Genomic DNA, 23,840 nt, shown 5'->3' with positions numbered 1-23,840 from the left:
AATGGCAAACAACAAAGCAGAAGAGATGCAGGGTGGGGTTAAACCGGGAAATATATATCTAGACCCACAGTTGTTCCTGCATGGTCATTACCCAAATCGTGCTACGGGTTTTTGTGACTTTACAATACAATTGATTGAGACCTCAATAACTCTTTCCATGACAAAGGCTTGTGATATTACGGATGCAGGGAGCGGGCTGGGTCACTGGTTGATAGCTGCGGGTTGAAGATTCAGCATCACAATATTCCCCCTCCCCAAAGTTATTACAGAAATGCTTAACTGAACAATAAGAGGACTGAATCAGAAGGCCCAGTAAACATTAAAAAGTAAACATAATTGTTGCAAATGTAATGAAATTCTGCACTCTTTGATGTGACAGCTGATTTGAAAGACTTTCCATTTCCCGGCTTTAATATCAGCGTTTTCTCAGTCTAAAGCTTTCCGAACCAGTCACGGTTTATCTCAATTATTGCTTTTCTTCCATCCGTCTTTATATATAATTTCATTTGCCTTTATGGATGCTGTAACCCTTTGGAATAGCTTTTAACCTTTGCAAGAAAAAAAGTCGCCTTGACCTGACTTGGATCCAAGTTTTTTTCTTGGGTTTCTTTTCTTTCTTTCTTTCTTTCTTTCTTTCTTTCTTTCTTTCTTTCTTCCTTGGCAACATTGGATAACAAAACCTGAACAGCTGAGTGCTACTCTTGCCCCCCACCCCACCCTAACCAGGGATCTAAGACTCAGAAGCTGGAAAACAGTTTCCATTTGAATAATAGTAACAAAAAAAAATTAAACAACTTTTCATTGCTTTTTGCTGGCAAATAATAAAAACCTTCAGATTTGACCTCCATTTCAGTGGCAGCATTGTACTTGGTGACACCGCCACCACAATATATAAGCTTTATCTTTTGAAAGGGGGGGGGGGAGCTTTCTTTGTACAGTAGCACATTAACTTTAAAGAGCACTTACCTAAAGAGTTCAGCTCATCCTTCCGGTAAATTTAAAGAAAGTTCATCTTGAGATTGTCTGTTTCAATCATGTATAATGTAGATAACGCCACATCTAAATTGTTACAAAAGCTAGGGATCGGGGAAATGACGGGGGGGGGGAAGGATGCCACAGGTGATGTGTTCAAATACAGCATCCTAAGCAATCCTCTTCTCCCTTATCCTTTAATGAAGGCTCCGGTTAATAAAGGGATGATACACAAAGATGATTACTTCTTTCTCTCTCTCTCTTTTACAAATTTTCATTACTCGAATTCGATTAGAAAAGTGGTTGCTCAATACAGCGTAGTGGTTTCTCAAGTTGCAAGTTGAGCAGAGCTCAAGCATCAAAGAACACCGGATTGTATTACTAACATACTCCTTGATAGTAGATACTGTGCTAAGAAAGAAAGAAAGAAAGAAAGAAAGAAAGAAAGAAAGAAAGAGCCAGCCCTTCACCTGCCTCCTGGAGGTAAGAAGGCAAACATGGAGGTTCCAGGGCAACCATGAAGGTCTGGCAACCCTACTCACAGATTTTCCATGGAAGACATTGCCAGTGGTTTAGAGTAAAGAAGGGCAAGGACTTGTCGAAACCTTTGAATAGGGTGGCGACATCAACCTGGGATACAAAGTCTACAACTAGCCAAAGAGAGAAACAAAAACGTCCAGTCCAACTAGATAGGTTTTGGAGTTGTTTTATTGCTGCTGATTCTTCGTCAAACAATTGGCCTCACATTTTAGAAATCCTCTATACCAGCCATTCTCAACCTGTGGGTCCCCAGATGTTGTTGAACTACAACACCCATCACCCCTTGCTAGCAAGGCCAGAGCTCAGGGATGATGGGAGTTGTAGTCCAATAACATGTGGGGACCCACAGGTTAAGAACCGCTGCTCTATACTATCCTGAGGACTAGAATCCTTCAATGCAAGTGCAGAAAGCCAGAGTCCATCACAGAGGGCATAGGAGCCAACTTTTAGGGGCACAATAAATTATTTGAGAGGGCAGCCCCCCCCCCAAAAAAATTGGTGGGTATTCCCATTCAAATGGTGTGTTCGCACTGTGTCATGTGATTGATTATGTGGGATGGGGCTTACAATATTTAATTCAAGTTGGCACCCCTGACAGAGGGTAACATGCTAATTGTAAGGTGCAATTATTTGATGAATATGTGGAAGTTGTTCACTTCTTCGCAATGTCACTCAACTGACAAGGAATTTACTTGCTTATATTTACTCAACTGGCTGACAAGGATGACTAACATAGCAGTGTCACATAGTTAAAGGCTTGATGCCTCAGTTTTGGGAGAGCTTCTTGTAAGCATCTCTACCTTTCCCCCCTCTTTCCTCCTTCCTACATCAACACAGAGCATCAAAACTTCGGGAGAGCTCTTTCTCATTAGGGTTACAATTACCTTTCCCAGCCAGTGATGCTTTACATCGAACCATGGTTCATGAGAGCAGCAGGTATACCTGTAAGCACCCTAATGTGTTAAACGACCATGCCGGGTAACATTAGCTCTCTCTAGCAGTGGCTCCGTACAGAGACCATCTGCCAAGAAAGGTTAGTTTGTGTCTTTAAGTTATTGTGCTTTCAGCTTAAGGGGGGGGGGGGGACCATGCATTTAGGAAGTCAATGATTACTTCCAAGCTACCTTGCCTTAGCTGAAAGCCACCAACAGAGTAGGTATATAGTAAACTTTAGGCAAGGTTTGTGGCTTCCGGTGTGCAGAAGTGGAAATCTGGGCAAAAGTACAAGCTTGCACAAACAGCTCAGGTGGATTTGACACATACAGTCTGCTGCGGTGCATATAATATATTTGAAAGAGCGAGCAAAAGTAAACCCGAACAAAAAGATATTTATTCTTCAGATTTAAAATTAATTTCCTGTATTCCTCAGGGAAACACCTCCCCTCATCCTATCCAAAGGCATAACTTTATGAGAAGAAAAATGGGGGAAGATATTTTATTTTATTTACACACCATGGGGTGAAACGCTCCCCCACAGAAAAGCCGAACGAGGGATGTGCTGGCTGTTTCAGGTTGTGTCTGCTGTTCTTCTCCATGTTAGGTAATCAGATGTCGTTTAGGCGAAATAAATTGAAACGACTTGAATAAAAGAAAAAGAAAAAGAGAGAGAGGTGAAAGTGCAGAATCTGGTTTGGATAAAAGTTTAATTCTACGGTTCCAAGTGACATCGCCCTTTTACAGGAAGCAGAGCATACCGAGACAGGAGTGGCCAAGTAATGAAGATGGATTCATCTTGTTATCAGCGAGTCATTTACAAGGGCTTGAGGTAACCTTAAACATAGCAGATAGCTCAATGGCACTTGCCACTAAGCCTCTAATTAATGAAGAGCAGGCTCTAAATTAACAATGTACATTTACAGACGAATTCTGAGCGACTGCATTCAAGCCGTGGCCCTGAGATGGGGCAGTCAGCTCTGTTCTTTCCAAAAGGCATTTGGCTGGGAGTTTGCTCGGGAGGCCCACGGAGTTCAGCAGCTGTGCATCCAGGTGTGCAGCCGAGAAGGGAGCAGTTCAGCGAAGGGCAAGGCAGCGTCATTTAAATCATGCCCTGCAACACCTGCACAGGCGACAAAGGTGCATCAGCCTGATCCCTTTATAACTGCGAATATAAAGATTTTTGATTTCCTGGAGACATTCTCAGACTTCAATTTGATATGACACTCCTCTTCCAACACCCACACTAATATATATTTAGGGCTGGCCCAGATCGCTCTCTTGGGCTTTGGGGAATGTGCAGATTTGTTCGTAGGCAATTAAAATATCGCTGGAGGTGCCTGCGACATGATGGAGCACCCTCAAATACCATCACAGCAGAGATGTGAGCTGGTGGAGTGAAGCTCCTCCTGAAAGCCGAACGGAGATATTTATGCGTCAGTTAAGATGTATTTCCCAGAAAGAACAACAACAACAATAGTAGTAGTAAGGATCTGATTTGTCCTTGTGCATTCCTAAGATGGGGAGGAATGCTATCAAGAAAGAATATGTGGTGACCCTATCCTTCAGGAACAGAACACTATAATATTTGAAGTGGTTTAATCATTGTGAAGCTGTGTGCAGAACACACACCCTCTCCCCCCGCCAATCCATCCTTATTGCAGATAGGCTGAGCTGTGTACAGATGACCATAACTACTGCAGATTGTGAGTACTGCTACTCCTGGGTAGGTTGATCATTGGTATCAGAATTTAATAGTTGCTTTTGGACATTCAATGAAGGCACTTGGGAAATAAGTGTGTGTTCATTTGGAGTGACTGCGCAGAGCCTCTATGCACACGAATATATGTGTGTAAGTGTCTTTCTGCACACCATTTGTGTTGATTTTATGCTGCCACCAAGACATAAGAGTTTTCTGGGCAACTTATACAGGGTTGCCATACGGCAGGGAATTTCCGGACATGTCCTCTTTTGGGGCTCCCTTTAAAGCAAATGCCCTGGATTTGGTGTTCAAATTTTATTTATTTATTGTGCGGGCGGCTCTGGTTCGGGCTCAACAACTTTGCGTGTCCAGATTTTTACCTCTTGAGCAATGAGGCCAAACTTAGATTCACAAAATGTTTAGGGGTATGTGTACCCCCGCATACCCCCCAGAAAATAGGTGTGTGTGTAAATATAAAATGCAAAGCAACATAAAGCATAAAACCATTTTAAAATGGTGGCTGGGGGACTACCTAAATAACAAAACAGAACTCAGCGCACCCTCAACATTAAAAACAGAGGTCCAGGACATATTTACATTGCCACCTTAGAGCATAATGAAGTGGGGGGTTTTGTGCATTGCAGAGCTCTCCCTACACAGCTGATCACATCAGCACAGCTTCATTAGTGTCAGGTTCATTTCTGTTTGTGTACGTACCAAGGGATGTTGAGGGGCAGAGGTGTCTTTAACCCATGCAAAGGTGTTCACACCTTGGCTAGAGACAAGTTAGGAATGGCTTAAGGATTCCAGTCAGTGTGAGAAATAACACATCAAACTATAGTATTTTTTAACAAAGTAAAGGATATATACATGTTTTGCCTACCGTCATTTGAACATGGATTAGAAACCTAGCACTGGAAACGCAGTGAGGGCGCAGCCCTGGATTACCTAAATTGTTTAAAAGGCCTGAGTGAAAACAAAAAAAGAGCAGCTGACGAAACCTAGATGGAAGGTGCTGAAATCACCCAGCCCCAGTTAACAATCTTGTAGCTCTGTTCTGGATCAACTGCATTTTTTCTTTTTTTCCATAATTTTTATTAGGTTTTATGCAATTATAAGGGACGTGGGTGGCGCTGTGGGTAAAACCTCAATGCCTAGGACTTGCCAATCGCATGGTCGGCAGTTCAAATCCCCGTGGCGGGGTGCGCTCCCGTCGTTCGGTCCCAGTGCCTGCCAACCTAGCAGTTCGAAAGCACCTCCGGGTGCAAGTAGATAAATAGGGACTGCTTACCAGCGGGACGGTAATACGGCGTTCCGTGTGCTGCGCTGGCTCGCCAGATGCAGCTTGTCACGCTGGCCACGTGACCTGGAAGTGTCTGCGGACAGCGCTGGCTCCCAGCCTATAGAGTGAGATAAGCGCACAACCCTAGAGTCTGGCAAGACTGGCCCGAACGGGCAGGGGTACCTTTACCTTTACCTTTATGCAATTATAACACATACTGCAACAAACGTTGCACGACCAAAAAACAAACCACAACAAAAACAAAAAAAAGGGGGGGAAATGCATCTATAAGAAATAACAGCAAACAGATAAACAACACAAACAAACTTAATTATTTAAAAATCCAACCTTATACACATGTTACTTGACTTCCTCTAACCCCTCCCTTCTGAATTTCCTTGTATCTGAATGTAACAGTTTTCCAATATCATTATTAAACAACAATATTCCAGTTATAATCAAATTTCTTCACTTTTCTTAGTGTTCTAAATCCCATTTATTTAAATAAATCCTAATTTAATCCTAGGCCTGTTTGGTACTTTCAAGTAACTTCTAGTTTTTAATATTACAATATTTATTCAAATAGTCCTTAAATTCCCTCCAATCTTCTTGATATTCCTCTTCTTTCTGGTCGTGGATTCTTCCAGTCAGGTCAGCTAGCTCCTAAAAGTCCATCATCTTCATCTGCTATTGGATCAACTGCATTTTCTGGAATGTTTTTCAAAGCAACCGCAGATGCATTGCAAGGGTTTAAATGGGAGGTGACCAGAGCATGGGAAATTGTGCCCAGGCTCTCTCCATTCAGGCGAGGTCACAGCTTGGGCACTAATGGGAGTTCCTGCTTTTTCCCGAGTTCTCAGAATGAGCCCTACTCATACACTTATACACGATGTCAGGCACGCCCTCCAAGATTACTCTGACCAAAATTACGGTGCATGTCTTTTGGTGTGTCACTGCGGCGTGAGTCAGCTGGCTCCTGCAAGGTGCGAACTCCAACTCATCCCCAAGACATTCCGGGATCCTGTCAGAAACCGGGATGGTTTCTGTAATTCCATGAATGTCCCGGGCAAATAGGGATAGTTGGAGTTATGGAAGGTCTATCTAGACCTTGAAGTCAGGAATGAGGTCAACTGCTGCAATCCCACCTTCATCTTGCCCCTGTACTTTAGCAGCAGTGTAGAAAAATAAATTATTTAGGTGCAGCTTTCCAAATTCCCCATGTAATATATGATTTTCCTTTGTATTATTTCAGCTACAGAAAGATGTTTTCCCCCATCCTTCCTTTCCCCCCCACCCATTCACTCCAGTCTATTCCAGATTCTAGTCTGAGCAGCATAGCTCAGCTGTGCAGGAGGTTATTATCCCTCTACTTCTGTCCATACCAGGTCACTCAACCATTGCTACTGTGCCTTTCTTCTAGCAGATCAAGATAATCAGGTGACAGCAAGAACTGCACAATTTTTAGCAGGGGCAATTAGAATAAGATCTATTATTTGATTATTGATGTAAACCTCCAGAGTGTATTTTGTCTGGTTAAGTTTTTACCTCTAGCTTCAGTACATTGTATTTTATTTTATTTTATTGCTATGGCTAGTGGTTGATGCAAACAAAACTTCTTCTGATTCTGATTCTGTGCAGCAGCCAAATATATAGCCCAGCAGCCAAATATATGGGGAGTTATCTCAAGTCAATATATGATCCTTTACCTCTGCAGGAAGGGAGAATATGTCAATTCCAGTTTCTCTCAGTTTCTCATTTTTCCAAATATTAACTTCAGTTCTCCATGTTTCCACATCAGTTGCGAGGGGGGTGTAAGTTTTCCTCACAGAAATTTACCAAATTTTAGCATTGATTTGAAAGGCTGTCTGCTATAAACATTTGTGCAAAGGCAACTTTCCTTAATAGAATACATTCTGTACTGTTGCCATATGTCTGGGAGAAAATCCTTTAAAATAGCTCAAAAACGGCATTATTATTTTTTTGCGATCTTGCCAAAGAAAGCTCAACAACTTTGCCCCCCACCCCTCAAAACAGCTCTGGATTTTCGCTGCTTGAAATATGGTAACCCTAGTATTTTGGATGGTTTCCCCCTCTAATATATGCATTTATATATTCAACCTAGTATATTCCTTTTTGCGCACGTTACTTGGCTGCGGAGTGGCGTTGCAAAATTCACAAAAGTGTGAATTTCAAGGGATTGCTATATTTCGGTTCCTGTCTTGCTTGGAAAGTATGAGTTGAGTAATATTGCTTTTAAATGCAAACTGATTCAAATTTTCTCCCCAGTCCCCAGAAGCTGCAAATGTAGCTATATTCTCTCTGTTCTGTTTTCTTTCTCCTCTCAGACTTCCCCCAAGCTTCATTTCTCATTTCACTCCCTCGCCGAATTCCTAATCCTCAGTTATCCCCACCCCCCCAGCCTCCTTCCTTTGGTCTATGGCCTTCTCATGCCCTTCGCTTTTGCTTTCCTTGTCCCTTCTGCCTATTCTTTCTTTAGGACAGAAATGGGAAACTTGCAACCCTGTCAATGTTGTTGGACTCTTCTACTCCCATCAGCTCCAGCCAGCATGACCAATCGCAAAGGATGATGGGATTTGTAATTCAGAAATATCTGCTTGCCATACCTTCCTATGGCTTTTAGGGTTCTGCCTTGACCGCTCCATAACTTGTAAGATTTGGAACAAAACTGAATCGCAAGGTGAGCGTTTCATCAGCCATCTTGGCCAAAAGTATACTGCACAAAAAAGACACCCAGCTATCGTGCGAGATGAAATAAGTGGGTGCTAGTGAGTTCATTGCAAAAAGAGTAACATTCCCAACATGACCAAGAGAGAGGTGGTTGGTTTGTTTTTCTTTTCCTCAAGCTGAAATATGAATGAACGTCCTCACGGATCAGTTGAGTCATACCGGCCTGATCACAAGTTAAAATAAAAAATATCAGAGCAATCTTCTGTCTGAAGGCAAAGAGAACCACGAATTCTCTAGGAATGGGGTCTGCTGGAATTATAAGGAGTCAAAGGAGGTTTTCTCCGCGATCACTTCACCAGCAGGAATTGTGTAGGGGGAGAAACTGCACAACATAAACAGACTTCTTTTCTTGCAGACATCCTGTGAAACATGAGCATTCTTCCATACCAGAAGAAATGTGTATATAATTTAATTACTTGATAGGCTATCATGCATAATTGCTAATCAGGCTCAGACATTCTTGCAGAGTTACAAAGACAAGAGAAACATCCACTCGGGTCAGAGCTTGCAAGCATCAAGGGTCTGGTGCACACTGTTGCGTATGATCCCAAGATCGCTGTCTGTAACAAAGTGTGCATGTTGTTCCATTTATGGGCAAAATAAAGAGCTGGCCCTGCTTCTAGGGTTGGTTCCCATATTAGCCTTTTCAACACTTGGTTGAATATCAGTTTAAGGACTGAAGATGTCTTATATGAACAGCCCCAAAAGAGCATTTCATGCAGCTGGGATCATACATGGGCACACTTTGATATTTAAATCCTTTAAAAAAATAAAATAAAAGTGTATTACCTAGATTAGAAACCCCACCTCTATATACTATGGAAAATGAAGTAACTGACAACACAAAATGCTTTCTTTGTTGTCAGAGCTTGTTTGTGCCACCTTTATATTGGATTATATTACAAGTATAACATAAACATAAATATGGATCACATTCAACAAATATGTGTGCGCGTGTGTGTGTTCCTCTCTATTACAGGAAATCTATCCCTCCCTGTGCAAGTTGAGCTTCAACTCCTCTCCATTTTATCACATATGCGCCTTGCCTTATTGCAGGTGTTCACACACTATATTCAATGAGTATACAGTTTGTGTCCCAGGGTGCACAACAGCCGAGCTGTACAAACAAAAAAAATTGTATGCTCTTTCACACAAGCACTCACACCTGTGTAGACAGAGCTTGTACCTGTGCCAAGTGTGAACAAGTCTAAAATTACACACGTTCTTGGCCGCCGCTACAAATCCCCTTCCCAGTGGTCAATACTTTATTATTATTATTATTATTATTATTATTATTATTATTATTAGAAATGTCTACAGTAAATATATATTCAAACACATTCTTGAATAATAAATTTTCATGCAGGTTTTTAAATTTGAAAACCACAGAACAGCATGGAGACAGGACTGGACCGATTTATGAATAACGCCATGTGAAATGGATTTGGGCCCATGGTAAACTGACTTGTGTATCCCTGGTCAATTCTCATTTCTTGGTGTCTGTGAGCCCCATCATGTCAGACTCGTTTTCTGTTGATATTCAGCACTCTCCCCCTCTCTGCAGACTCAGGGAACCCCTGAAAACTTCAACCAGCTTTGTGCGACGCTGATTGCAAAGATTCCTGAATGCACAGGCAGAAGATGAAGGAGCGGGTAGAATTTCTATAAAAAATCAAAGTGGCCTAACTCTTATTTTATTGTTTTGTGGAACACTGCCTTTGGGACAGGAGGACAGCACTTCAGTACCTTTCCAAGTATACCGAAAGATTACGACAAATTATCTGGAGAACAAGCCAAACGGGAAATGAGAATCCCTAGAAACATGAGCCCCACATCAACTGACAGTTGATAAGATCACAATATAAGCCGAGATAGAAAAAGGGGGAAAGGAATATCAAAAGTAGAACAAAGAAAGTAATGGAGAGGGTGGGGAGGTTGGTTAAAGCAGAAAAGGCTGGGTAAAAGCAGCATCTAATAGAAGCTCTTCTGTCCTCAGAGCCAGTGTATCGTTTACTGTAGCGGGACCAAGATACTTTAACGAAGGCATTCATTTATCATAAAAATGATATGGGGGTATCTTGCAGACCAGCCGCGAATCTCGCCAAGGGTAAAATAGACAGCATAAATTGTGTCCAAATGTCGAAAGAGAGAGGGTCGCGACTCTTCCAGTGCAGCAAAACAGTCCATGAGGCATAAAATAAAAAATAAAAATTAAAACCTGAATGGAAAGCTTCGTATAATCCAAGGCAATTCACTTGAACAGCGATATCTGACTGTTCGCAGATCTTAATGGCACCCATGCGCAGAACAGCACCAAGCAGAAAAGTGCAGGCGGAAGTGAAATGAGAAGTCACATTTAGAAGTGTCCAAATTTGGATGTACTGAAAGACCGTGGCGGTACAGTACAAATTTGCTGACAATGTCTTCAAAGGACATTTTAATGGGGATTGCATTCTCCGCAGGCATAACAACGTCACTTTATACCTAGTGGAAATCCTACTCGTGATATTTCATCTGGTGGTTCTCCAGTCCCATGTTGTTTTCTGTAAACCCTTTGAAACCTGCCAAAGTTGTTTTTCCTCCATCAAACAAGCACTTAGAGACGGACATGTAACTGTAGGGTTGCTCAGGAATGCTGGGCTTCAGGCGCTGCTCTTAAAAACACATACAAAATGTTACAAAGCAAAAATGTGTGCGTCTAGGTGCCAGGTTACAGAGCCCGGCTACAAGTTTATAGAGTCCTGACCTTTATGTTTCTCCTCTTGGTTAATTTTGATTTAGGCTGTAATCCTAAACACGCCGACTATAGAATAATCCCCACTGGAACTTAGCATGACTTGCTTCTGAGCGAAAACACATAGGGTTTTGCTGTTAGGATGAATTAGATGATACACTGAGCATCAGATTTATACATAATTCTTGGCGTGGGAAAAGTCATGGAAGAGAACGGTATCTTTTTTTGGCTTGCTATTTGACTAAGGAGAATATATTTAAGATGGTTTCTTGGTGGTATCTGACACCCAGCAAACTCTCTAAAATGTATAAGAGAGGATCAAATCTGTGTTGGAGAAGGGTTGCATGCCAAAGGTCCCAGGTTCCATCTCTGGCATCTTTCAGGTTAAGTGAAAAAATCATGGAAAACTATTATCGGCCAATGTAGACAGTTTTGAGACTGAAGGACCATTGAGGCAAGGCTCTATAAGGCAGCTCCTTATGTTTTCTATGTGTTTAAAGAAGGGAGACTGTGCACCCCTTTAGCTGCCACTCAGCATCAGCCAAGTGCTACCTGCTCATCCCATCTCACCGAATGCATCACCCACTGTGTTGAAAGGCCAATAGTCCCATATTACACACGTTTCTTCAGAAGTAACTCACGTTGCGTTTGCTGAGATTTACTCCAAAATAAGTGCATACCAACTTGCAGCATTTAAAGGCTGAATCTGGAGACCAGGGGAGCTTGCTGAAGTGTTGCAAAGGTAGCCAACGGATTTCTCTGTGGATGCGAGGTGCTGTGGAACAATTGCTGCGACGCTTCTTCAGCTGAAGGCATCAGTTACACTTCTCCTTAAGTCACTAGGCAGCATATTTTATTTTTTATTTTTTTAAAATGAAGCGTAAGTCATGGTGCTTCTGCAGTTTTGTGAGCATTTGATTTATTGGGCTTAACAAACTCTGCGTGTGGGGCATAGCACGGCGCTTTTGTTCCACCTGATTGAAGTTGTAAGCTAGTTTTTTCACTTTGTACAATAGATATTAGTATTTATTTTCATGGGCTGTCTGTACCAACCGTACTGCACTCAAGTTAAATGTACTTTAAACACCGATTACCTGCAACCCGTGTTTAATCTTAACCATGGGTTGTGGATATTTCACCCCACAGGTATTTTTCTGTAATCGCAGTGTGTGAGTCACATAACCTATCAGGAGCGCAGATATGAACTCCTGTAATTTGGGGCATGCTTTGCAACAACAGCATAGAATAGTAAGCTTGCAAGAGCTAAATGTTCTCTGTTTTCCAGAAGGCTCTTATTTGGTGACATTTCTCAATGCATTGCTATTTTTTACAATCACATAGCAACAAAAAAACAAAACAAGGGACAGAGTTTGGTGGTACTCATTCAAGGCAAGGTCTACCTGTTTAAATGTTAATTGGACTCAAGACTGAAATGTGCTTTTGAAATATCCGTTTGAAACTTCGGAACAATCAGTAGAGACAAAGGATACATAGCATGCCTGGATCACAAAGATCCTCTCATTTGTGGTTAGCCCTTTGCTTTTTAAAGTTTCAAAGGAAATGACAAGGCAAGTGGGCACAACAATGTACTTGACCTTCCTGAACTGTACCTCCTACGGGCATCCACAGTCATAAAATTTTCTAAGAACTTCAGACTTTCTTTTGGTACTTTTCCTCCCTCAGACTCCATGCACAATAAGGTACCATTTGATCACATCAGTCTTTCACACCAAGGTGGTACAGTGGTGCCCCGCAAGACGAACGCCTCGCAAGACAGAAAACCCGCTAGACGAAAGGGTTTTCCGTTTTGGAGGCGCTTCGCAAGACGAATTTCCCTATGGGCTTGCTTCGCAAGACGACAGCCCATAGGGAAATCTCCGGGACAGTGGGGAAGCGCAGCTCGTCTTCCCCGCTGTCCTCGGACCTCCTCCGAAGCCTGGCGGCGGGGCGGGGACACCTCCTCCCGCCGCCGGGCTTCGGAAGGATGCCCCGATGCCGGGCGGCGAGGTGGGAACGCCTCCCCCCGAAGCCGAGCGGCGGGGCGGGAAAGTCTCCCCCCGCCGCCCGGCATCGGAACGATGTCCCGAAGCCAAGCGGCGGGGCGGGAAAGTCTCCCCCCGCCGCCCGGCATCGGAACGATGTCCCGAAGCCGGGCGGCGGGGCCGCGAAGCCTGGGCGCGCTGGCAACTCTCCGCAAGGAGCGCTCCCGCTGCTTGCGGAGAGGTCCGCGAAGCCTGTCCTGGACCTCTTCTGAAGGCAGGCGGGGGGCAAAAGTCTTTGTCCCCCCTGCTTGCCTTCCCAGGGGCTTTTAAATCGCCCGGACAGCGGAGAAGTCCTCCGCTGTCCCGGGCGATTTTAAAATGCCGCCCGCCAGAAGAGGTCGGGGGAAGGCGGTTTCCATAGGAACGCATTAATTGATTTTCAATGCATTCCTATGGAAAACCGTGCATCGCAAGACGAAAAACTCGCAAGACGAAGAGACTTGCGGAACGAATTAATTTCGTCTTGCGAGGCACCACTGTACTTCTTGAACATATCAGCCCATTGGAAAACATGTAAGTGAAAGCTGGCTCAATAACTTTGATGCTCCCTTCCTCTGAAGATTTGCCAAAGAATGAGTGACTGTACACATTTTAATGGCACTTGGTTGGCTTTTATTGTCCAGAACTATGTTTCACGACAACAAGGTGATGAGTAGAAATTTAAGCAACATTAGGAGAAAATTCCAAATTGTTGGAGCTTTCTTTTTTGTAAAAAAAAATATGTATTTTTATTAAAGATTTTCTTGGTTTACAAAAGTATGTGCAATGTCTCTCTTTTTCTTCAAGTAACATTTTTTACAGATCAGTTTCATTTGCTGAGACATTAGGAAGAAAAGGGGGAAAGAGGTGGAGGGGGGAAAGGTGAGTGGGGGTGGGGTCGGGTGGCAATATTTCTATTTTACTTAATATATGTGGGGGTTTGTGTCAGCGTCACTTGTGCAGGTTCTCTGCTATTCACTTGTGTTCCTTTGGTGGTGAGAGAGGTTGGGGTTGGCCTAGGGTGTGGTTGTTTGTTTGTGATTGGCTGTGGTGATCTTTGTTTTCGTGTGTGAGTGGGGTGGGTGCGTGTTTTGGATCAGGTTAGCCATATTGATTTGTATGCTGTTGGTGGATTATTGTCATTGTCTTGTTGGGCTGTGTACACGATAAAGGGGAGCCATACCGGGGTGAAGGCATCTTCTTCTATTTGTCCCCATGTCAGTTTCAGTTTATTGGTTAATTTTTCTAGTAAGGCTGTTTCCCATACTATTTGGTACCATTGGTCCATGCTTACTCCTGACAGGTCTCTCCAGTGTCTAGTTATGATGTTTCTGGCTGCTGAAAGTAGGTTGGTTATGAGTTCTTTGGAGCAGATGGGCATTATTGTCTTGGAAGATGTTTAGTAGGGCCAATTCTGGGGTGATTTCTAATACTTGCTTAGTTATTTTACATTTCTTGTATTTCTTGTATGGCTGGTGTCCAGAATAGTTGGATTCTGGGGCACTCCCACCACACGTGGAGGTATGTGCCTGTGGAGGTGCACCCTCTCCAGCATTTTGGTGAGATTCCTGGTCGTATTAGCGCTAGTTTTCTTGGTGTTAGGTACCACCTGTAGGTGAGTTTCAGAGTGAGTTCTTTTCTTTTCATTGATATGGATTTAAAGGGGGAGTTAGACCACATTCTAGTCCATTGAGTGGGGTTAATCTCATAGCCCATGTCATCCTCCCATTTATTTATTTTTATTGCGTCTAGGGGTTTCGTGGGATTTTGGAGTAGTATTTTGTATATTGCTGATACCATCCCTTTACCATGTCCCTTTGTTGTTAGGAGAAGGTTTTTGAAGGTTGTCAGGGGCCTAGTTGCTGCTGATTTTACTGCTGGGTTGTTTAAGAGGGCATGTAATTGGTGTTGTGCTAACCAGGGCATTTGGGTATCTTCTAGTTTGTCCTGTATTTCTTGTGTTGACAAAGGTTTGTTATTTTTATAGAAGTCTATTAGGTGATATAAGCCTTTGGTTTGCCAGGTTTTTATCTGGAGGTTTTGTGCTACCTGGTGGAATAATGGTGCTCCAGGGAAATTAGTGGGGATGGGGTTGGGGATAGTTTGCCTATTTCTGTTTTCCATGCTTTGAGCATGGTCTGTGTGTACCTGTTAAGTGTTGTTGTAATTTTCCTTAGTTTGTTTGGGGGGGGTATGCAGGTATTTTCAATTGTGTCCCTCTCTAGGTGTATCCATTGTTTTGTCTCATCTTTAGTATATAGGATTATATGGTGTATTTGGTTGTCAATTAATATGCTTCTATATTGGGGATTCCCCATCCTCCTTCTGAGGTGGGGAGGTGCAAGTATTTGGGGCTTATTCTTGGTTTTTTATGTGAGAAGATAAGAGTGTAGTTTTCTCTGCCATCTGCGGAGTTGGGTTGGGGGAATCCAGATTGGGAGGGTTTGGAATAGGTAGGTTAGTTTTGGGAGGGTGATTTTGATCATGGCTATTTTGTCTGAGAGAGTGAAATTCATGTTGTTCCATCTCTTTAGATCTTTGTTAATTTGTTGCCACAGGGGCTTGTAGTTGTGGAGGTACAATTTATTGAGGTTTCTGGTTATTTGTACCCCTAGGTATCTGAACTTGGTGTGGCAAAGTTTTATTTTGGTGACAGTGAGTTATTTTTGGGTGTGAGGAGGGGTGTTGAAGCACATAGCTTCTGACTTTGCAAAATTTACCTGTAGGCCCAACACCATTGCAAATGTGTTGAGTTCTCTGATTAGGGAGGTTGCTGTGCTTATGGGGTCTGGTGACCATTAGGTCTGGGGTCTAGTGACCATTAGGTCATCTGCAAAGAGCCCTAATTTATTGTTGGAGCTTTCTAATTCTACATTAGAAGGGACCTGTGAAGCTGCAAGTGGATACAGGGCTACCTGGGACTTCACAGTGGAAGGTTCCTTGGAGGAACTGCCTGCTGTACCAGGATATCTTCAAATGGCAAGGTAAACACCGAAGCACAAATATGCTTATTAAGGTCTCCAGACAGAAGTTGGAGCTTCAAAAGTAGTGTTATGAAGTGCTGTGTACCATCCTACTGAACACACCTGATTACCTCTAGCATGATGCTCCCTCTAACCTTACGCAGTACTTCACCTGACTCGGCTTAGGTTCCTCCACTCAGGTGCCACTTTCCAAGAGGAAGTAAGTCTCCACCCACTTCCTGCTAGGGGTTGGCAACTTGTGGGACATGCTGTAATCCCATGCAGGTTGGCAAGGAGGAGAAACAGGGACAAAGACAGAGAGGTGCCCCTCCATACATTGGCAATATCCACCACTGACTCCAGGGACTCATCTAGATGGGTAAAGAAAAAGCGTTTTGCATACGCTGTGTATGCGGTATAACACTGTGACACCAGATGGCGCTGTGGAGTCCCACCTTTCCCAACCGGATTTCCCTGTATGAGTTTACAACGCGCTTGATTGATGTGGCTAGATCCAGCCCAGCTCCAAGAGGAGAGCAGTGCTCAGAAAAGGAAAAGGTTCCCACCTCTATATAAGCAGCTATTTAGCAGCCAGCTTGCCATTTAGGAGGCTTTTCCATTATGTTTTCCATATGGGGCTCATGCCTTTTGGTTATCAATTGTTCAGCACTGCTGACAGCAAAAGAGTAGAGCCCATTGTGAGTTCCTGTTTTGCTCCTACTCTAGGGCAGCTGCCTATGAGCTGCTTCCCGGTTCCCTTCCAGACTGTTGGGCCAGTTTAGCACTTCCTGAGCCCTGAAGAATGATGATTGCCTCCTCGTAGTAGTATGTCTTGCAACATTCTGTGAATTTACAGTGGTGAAATAATGCCAATTTATTTCAGCAGAAATCTGGGTGTAGATTCGAGCCATTTTATACAGATATAAAATGGAAATTATTCAAGGCAAAGACAGGTTTATGAAGGCCTGAGAGCAGCCTCTGAATTGGGCCCTCTAAGTCTTTATCTCGGATGACGCGCCTTCCCTGTTAGCTCCTGACAGAATGAAGATTCAGAGCGCTAATATGCAATAACTGTATCTCAATCTGTTGCAGGTAGTTCAAGGCCATTCTGCATAAATGGTATGCATTGCCTCTTGTCTTAATCCTTAAAAACTCCCAAATATCTCGCATGCTGGCATAGGTTAAGGTTTAATGCGTCCTCCTGCCATAAACGCCTCGCTCGAGACTAACAAATAAGGGGATATTGGTTTAACCCCCTTTGTGAAAACCAAACAAGTTTTCAGCAGTTCTTTGTATATTTATGGTCCAACGTGAATCATTCCTTAGGTTCCCCCCCCCCCCCCCGTTCTAAACTATTAGCAGTTAATGTTCATCATTTCACTGCCTTTACTCATTTTCTCCCCCCTCTTGTCTTTTTCCATGTGTTTCCCCTGCCCACCTCCCACTCTGCAGTACCAGCTCGAGAAAAAATCGCCTTGGAGAGCCATGCTGTTGCGATGGCACAAGTGGCTTGTCTTCTGCACAATCCTGGCTGCGATGATCAGTATTCCACTTCTGGTCTATCAAATGATGATTGCCTTTAAGGATCCTCCTCCCAGTCTTGTTTTCCACATCGCATCTGTCTGCTTTGGAGCGCTCACAGAGATACTTCTGACCAAGTCAGTGAAAACAAGAGTCTGAATTTCCTCCCGCCGCTTCCCTCACACAAACTAGCAGAGCTGGCTCTTGTGCTTTTTCAGACTCGGTGGCATTTAGAACGTCCCTGCAGAGATGCAGCCATTAGATTAAATCACAGGTCTCTTCACCCTCATGTTTCAAAGCACCATTAAGGTTGCACGCCTGTGCTTGTCTCATGCTGGTTTGCTTGTTATGCAAACCAAGCACTCAACTCCCCACCCGAGATCTCAAATTGGGTCCACCCAGAAAGTTGAGAGAATAATATTTCAGGGTTGTGTAACTGTTAAGGAGTTTTGGTTATTGCTGTTAATGGTTTCATTATAAGGAAGGAATTAAAAATCCCTCCCAGTCAGGACTTAGAATTTCAAAGTCATCCTTTAATGCCTTTGAGTCACTGTGAAACTAATTCAGTTGCACAGTGAAGCACCATTCCATGGCATGCAAAACACAGATATGACAAGAGCGGAAATTGCAAAGTTGAATTGACGCGAAATTAGTTTGCAGTGTCTAAACTTTTCCGTTATATGCTCTCCAGCTTGAACAGAACAGGGGCCTATATTTCTAAAGCACAGTGAGTACTGCTGCTTGTAAGCCTAATTACAGGGCCGGTTCTTCCATTAGGCAGAGTGTGGCAGCTGCCTCTGACAGCAAATGCAGGATGTCATGAAAGGATAGCAAAAACTGTTATTTATTTATTGTTATGGTAAAGGTAGAAGGTAAAGGACCCCTGGACGGTTAAGTCTGGTCGAAGGCGGCTATGGGTTACGACACTCATCTCGCTTTTCAGGCCGAGGGAGGTGGCGTTTGTTCACAGACAGCTTTCCGGGTCATGTGGTCAGCATGACTAAACCGCTTCTGGTGCAATGGGACACTGTGATGAGTGCCAGAGCTCATGGAAATGCCATTTACATTCATTTATCCATTTAAGCAACAGTGTTTACCACCAGGGACATGGAAGAAACACTTGTGAGGTTCTTATTTTATTTACTTGCCTATGGTGCCAAAATTACTTTCATGTGCACCTTGACTTAGCGAGATGGGAGGAATACTATTTGCTGCCCTCTCTCAGGCAGCAAAATGTCTTGCCCCTGCCTAATCATTAATATTGTTAGCCTTCCTATTTGTGGATGATATCCAGCTAAGTCATACCTGGAATACACCCGTTGAAATTAATGGACTTGTTAAGTTTATTGCATCCGTGGATTTTAATGGCCTGCGCCGAGTATGATTTAGTTGAATATTAACCGAAGAGTTTTATCCCTCTATTTGGGCCTGATTCCCACTTTAGATGTGACGACATCATTAACAAGCCATTTTCTCATGTCATTTTCATGTGGTGAGTATGCCTTATGAATGCATATCCTTTTGGAGATGGCTGACATTTACTGTGCCAGGTGGAAAGCCTAGAGAATTAATAGGCTCCCTGATTTGGTAGATATCGGCTGTCATCACGTGGGGAGTGCATTCAGAAGACGTAATCACCGGGTGGTTTCGCCAAGTCAAAGCAGCTGAGTATGAAAATTGAACCCTTTATCTTCCATTAGAGGGGCAATATGCTTCCAATGGGACTGAAATCCTCAGAGACGGAAAAACTGATATTGCCAAAGTACCAAAATTAAACAGGACTTCAGCATTTCAGTGATAAGGCTGCTTCTCTCTAGGGGCTATTTCAGTAGTGACACCAAGAATGCCTTTTAGTCTGTAAAATCTTGTGTATGGATGTTTAAATAGGATGTGGAGAATGGGAGGAAATTTGTTAAACCAAATACAGCCTTTTTGTTCAGTTTTTACACACAGGAAATGCAAAACCCAGTTTAATTAGCAGCAGTGAAAATGATTCTTATTAAACTAGATTTCCCTTGTTCAAGATTTCCCTTTGTCTTACAGCTTTTCCTTATAAAAAACTAACCTTATGGTTCTGCCTAGTCCAATTACAAACACATTTGTATTTCTGTGTGTTGCGTTTTGTCCTAGTTTCGTTGGCTCTGTGAAATTCAGAACTTGCTTGGTTTTGTTTTTTTGGTTTTGTTTTTACTTTAGGTCACTATGAAAGTCTAACAGATGATTTAGTGTATTATTAGTTTTGGCTATCAAAACAGATCATGGGAAAAACAGGCCAGGTCATTCTGAAATGGCATTTTCATGCAATGGAATATACCTGATTCTGTCAGCCACCAGATGTGTGACTTTATTCAGCAACCAATTCCCAGCAATTGCACATACCTTGCCAAATGTGCATGTACCAGCCAATGCTCTGTTGTATGTATGAATGAAAACAGACACATGCACAGAGGCAGGGCCGGCCCTGCGATGAGGCAGAGTGATGCAGCTGCTTCAGGTGGCAGATATTGAGGTGCAGGGAGTGGCCATGTGCCCCCTATGCTAGCCTGCTGCCCTCAAGCACAGTAGAGGATACTGTCCTTTCACCAGTTCTGGAGTAAGATTCAACTACCAGTCCTGTTGGCTTCTTGTATGTGTCTTGGGGAAGGATATCTTCTTGTCCTTTGCCCCAGGCAGCAAAAAGTCTTGAGCCAGCCCTGTACACTGGATGCAGCACATTCAAATTACAGAGACACAGACGCCATTTAATTAAACCATCATACATGAAACAAGTGTAATTTATTACAGGGTAGAGAAGTGTTTTCCACCTTGGTGCATGGCAGTTCATGGAACTGGACACAACTTACATTAAGCGAGAGGTAGAGGTATTGTTTATCTGTGGTACAGCTATGGCAAGTTTCCCTCTTGTATCCTTCTGATTTCCATCTATATAACGCAGGCATAACTTATAGTCAAAGCTACTACAAGGCATCAGGAGTTAAAGCTCATGGGCACCGTCACTCGGTTTCTTTAAAGTATTCTCCTTGCAACTTTTCCTTACGCCTCAGGAGTGAAATGTATCCATGTTAGTTTCACTTTATCTCAAATCAACATGCCCCACACTGACACGATTATCTCGAAGCTGTGATGGTCACCATTAAAATGTTGACATTTACTGTTTGAAACTAATTTGCGTTACTGTGAAATTGCAGGTATGCCCTGTAAATAGGTGTCACTAACATGAATTATCTTCAGACACTTAATGTCAGCATTTTAATGCCGGCCACTCTCTGTTGTAGGTGGCTGTAATTTGGGAGCTCAGGATCTGGAGAAGTACTAGGGTCAGGCTTTAATGAAGTGTCTGAGCAAATGAAGAACAGGGGGAAGTCAAGCACAGAATAAGAAGCGGGGAACTCTGGGAATGAACCTTTGGAAATTTAGATATGTATTTGAAATGCTGTTTTTGCTCTGCGCAAAAGCACAAAAATGCTAATGATATTTAATTCTCCTTAACTTCTAACCTTTTTAATCTGTTGCACTGCTGGCTCTGTACTGTAAAATGGTTAAATAATTCCAGGGTTGCCATCTTTCGAAAAGTAAAAACCAGGACACCCCAAACGTTGTCAAGCCCTAAATAATAATATACATCTGAATAACAACAATGTAAATTGGACTGTTTTGTATTACTGCATATTGGCTGTGTTCACACATATAATGCTATATCATGTTTAGCATTACAGTGGTACCTTGTTTCTTGAATAGTTTAGTTGTCAAACAAATCGGCTCCCAAACGCCGCAAACCCGGAAGTAAGTGTTCCGGTTTGCAAAAGTTTTTCGGAAGCCAAACGTCCGACGTGGCTTCCGATTGAGCGCAGGAAGCTTCTGCAGCCAATCAGAAGCTACACCTTGGTTTTTGAATGGTTTCGGGAGTCAAGCAGACTCCTGGAATGGATTAAGTTGAAGAACCAAGGTACCAGTGTAAGAGGATGAACCCCCAGGGAGCCCCTCCCCACTCCTCCTTCAGTGCTGCCATAAATTTGGAAGCTTTTGCTTTCATCTCAGATTAAATTGCTATGGACATCCAAATCTAGGTAAACTCTGGTTACCCAGACTTTACTATCATTAGTAAAGACAAACCAGTTTTAAACAATTGTTCACGAAGCTGGTTTCTTTACACTAAATTGTGTCCTCCCTCAAAGAGGGCATGTGTTGCGGTGCAACGTGGCAACCAAACCCTGTCTTGTGGGTAGGTACGATTGGATAGCCACAACACCCTATTGGAAGGTCCCTTGATGCTGGGTTTAATCGGGCCAATGGGATGCTAGCCAAATGGATCGAGGGACCTATATATGCCCATGCACGTGACCCTGAGCTTCCTCTTTGGGCCAGTGCATCAGAACACCCACCCACCTCTCCCTATATTTAGGGCTTGCACTTGACCTTGCTATGCCGTCGTGTGTCGTCTGTCATTGGGACAGAGGCACGGCAGGAATTTCCCCCACTTGGCTGATTGGCTGTTGCCATTTGGGTTTTGCCTGCCGCATAGCAAATCGTCACAACTTGTAAGGTTGCAGATAGGCTCTGGTTCATGTAATAGGGATGGCAGAGCGCTCTCGCCATCCCTATGTGAAGGGTATTCCGTTAAAGGAATCCAGGGACTTAATTGTTCGGTCAACCCTGAGAGGGGTTGTGCCCGTGCCTGAGTCCAGGGGGACATCTGGGTGATGGACTAGCCTGACCCCGGCTTTCCGCTGTTCCAGGTGTTCACCCTATGCTGACCTAAGCTGTGGCTTAAATTCTGCCAAAAACCAAACCAAAATTTGAGTCTTGTCTGAATTTATTTAAGGGGGAGGTTAAAAGGTCTAAACACGCAACCATCGTTAAGATTTACCACAGTTTAGGATTTAGGCATAACAATAAATTGTGGTTAATCTAACATCTGTGGCAACTTCAAAATTCTTCCAACAGAGGAGGGAGGAATGTGTGAACCTGAGATTCACAGTGGCTCATCTTCCTAACACCATACCATTGTTTAGTGTTACACTGAGTCATTCTAGAGCATCTGACTTTGCTTTAAAAATATGTATATTCAATTAGGACTTTCCATTTTTCATTGCTGGATGAGCATCTGCATTAACTATGAACTACAAAATGGAAGGAAGGGGGGATAATTAAAGGCAGCAGAAAATCACAGAAGAAACCGTCATGAAACAATTAGGCCAAAGTATCACTGGCATATTTCTTTCCCCTTTTCCAGTTGTTTGGGGGGGTCCTTCCCCCCACTTCTCTATAAAATACCAATTGGAAAATTGCCTGGGGGCTCCTAAATCATTAGTAAATTAAGAATCTGTTTTTAATAGCGTTGAACTTGTAAATAATGCATTAATTGACTAGCCTGAAAGTTAGGTTGAGTGGTAGGAACTCTGGCTGTAAATGCATAGTGAAAGAATTGTGCAGCGTGAGGAAGCTGCACAATGAACGGAACAAATTAAATATGACAGTTGATATTTGCGAAAATGGTGAGATAATTGGAGGACACCTGCAGCTGTTTTCCAACCAAAACAGCAGAAGCTGAATATATATCCAATAGAAGTGTGTCACATTTTTATTTGGGCACGATTCTTTTTTGTCCTCCTTGGGGTTTTCTGCTGCGAATTGTGTTTGTTTGCGCCTTATTTTTTGTCAGGTCATATGTCTAAACAAGCAACAAGTGCCTCTTCGCCTGATTCTGCAGTTTATTGGTTCTGTCACTGTTACATCTTGCTGTGTAAAAAATAAGAGCATGAATCTTATTTACTAAGAGCTGGGAGTTCCTGCAGACAATGACTCGGGCAACGCACAGGAGAAGCCATGAATCCTTCAAAACATTTATCTGTGAGCTTCTTACCTGTATTGTTTTGGGGCTAATTTCTCAATATCTCAAATATCTAAGGAACGTATAGACCAATAGACCAATGAGAAGCATTCTGTATTTGGATCTGGACTGGAGTTTTTTCCAGCCAAAGGTGCTTGGGGACTAAATACACATCTGAATTAAGTTAAGAACTTAATTCGTTTTGGAGGTCTGTAAGTGATGGCTATTGTACTGATAGCAGGTTTCACACAGCCTTTTATACCCTTTTACATACAGCTTACATCATGCTAAGTACATAACTACAGTGGTACCTCGGGTTAAGTACTTAATTTATTCCGGAGGTCTGTTCTTAACTGTTCAATGGCCCTTGTGGTCTCTTCCAACTCTATGATTCTATGAACTTGAAATTGTTCTTAACCTGAGGTACCACTTTAGTCAATGGGGCCTCCCACTGCCACTGCGCCACCACCACACGATTTCTGTTCTCATCCTGAACCAAAGTTCTTAACCCGAGGTACTATTTCTGGGTTAGCAGAGTCTGTAACCTGAAGCATTTGTAACCTGAAGCTTCTGTAAGCCGAGGTACCACTGTAG

The 23,840-nt window shown here is 43.0% G+C and overlaps 1 protein-coding gene across 7 annotated transcripts in view; it reads left to right on the top strand.

Annotated features, from left to right (window-relative positions):
* Positions 1–23,840, top strand: part of LOC309343948 (uncharacterized protein) — a 272,077-nt gene that overhangs the window by 192,544 nt on the left and 55,693 nt on the right. For all 7 annotated transcript variants that reach the window (XR_014157416.1, XR_014157417.1, XM_081866216.1 and 4 more), the window contains one exon: positions 17,348–17,553. Coding sequence is in view for 5 of the 7 variants with exons in the window: in XM_081866216.1 (XP_081722342.1) it covers positions 17,348–17,553 (206 nt within the window). In the remaining 2 variants the exon portion in view is untranslated. The remainder of the gene's footprint in view (positions 1–17,347; positions 17,554–23,840) is intronic.

Source organism: Podarcis erhardii (assembly GCF_964252035.2).
Source record: "Podarcis erhardii genome assembly, chromosome: 6".
NCBI lineage: Eukaryota > Metazoa > Chordata > Lepidosauria > Squamata > Lacertidae > Podarcis > Podarcis erhardii.
Note: the sequence above shows the minus strand (reverse complement) of the source record. Positions and strands in the feature narration are given on the sequence as shown.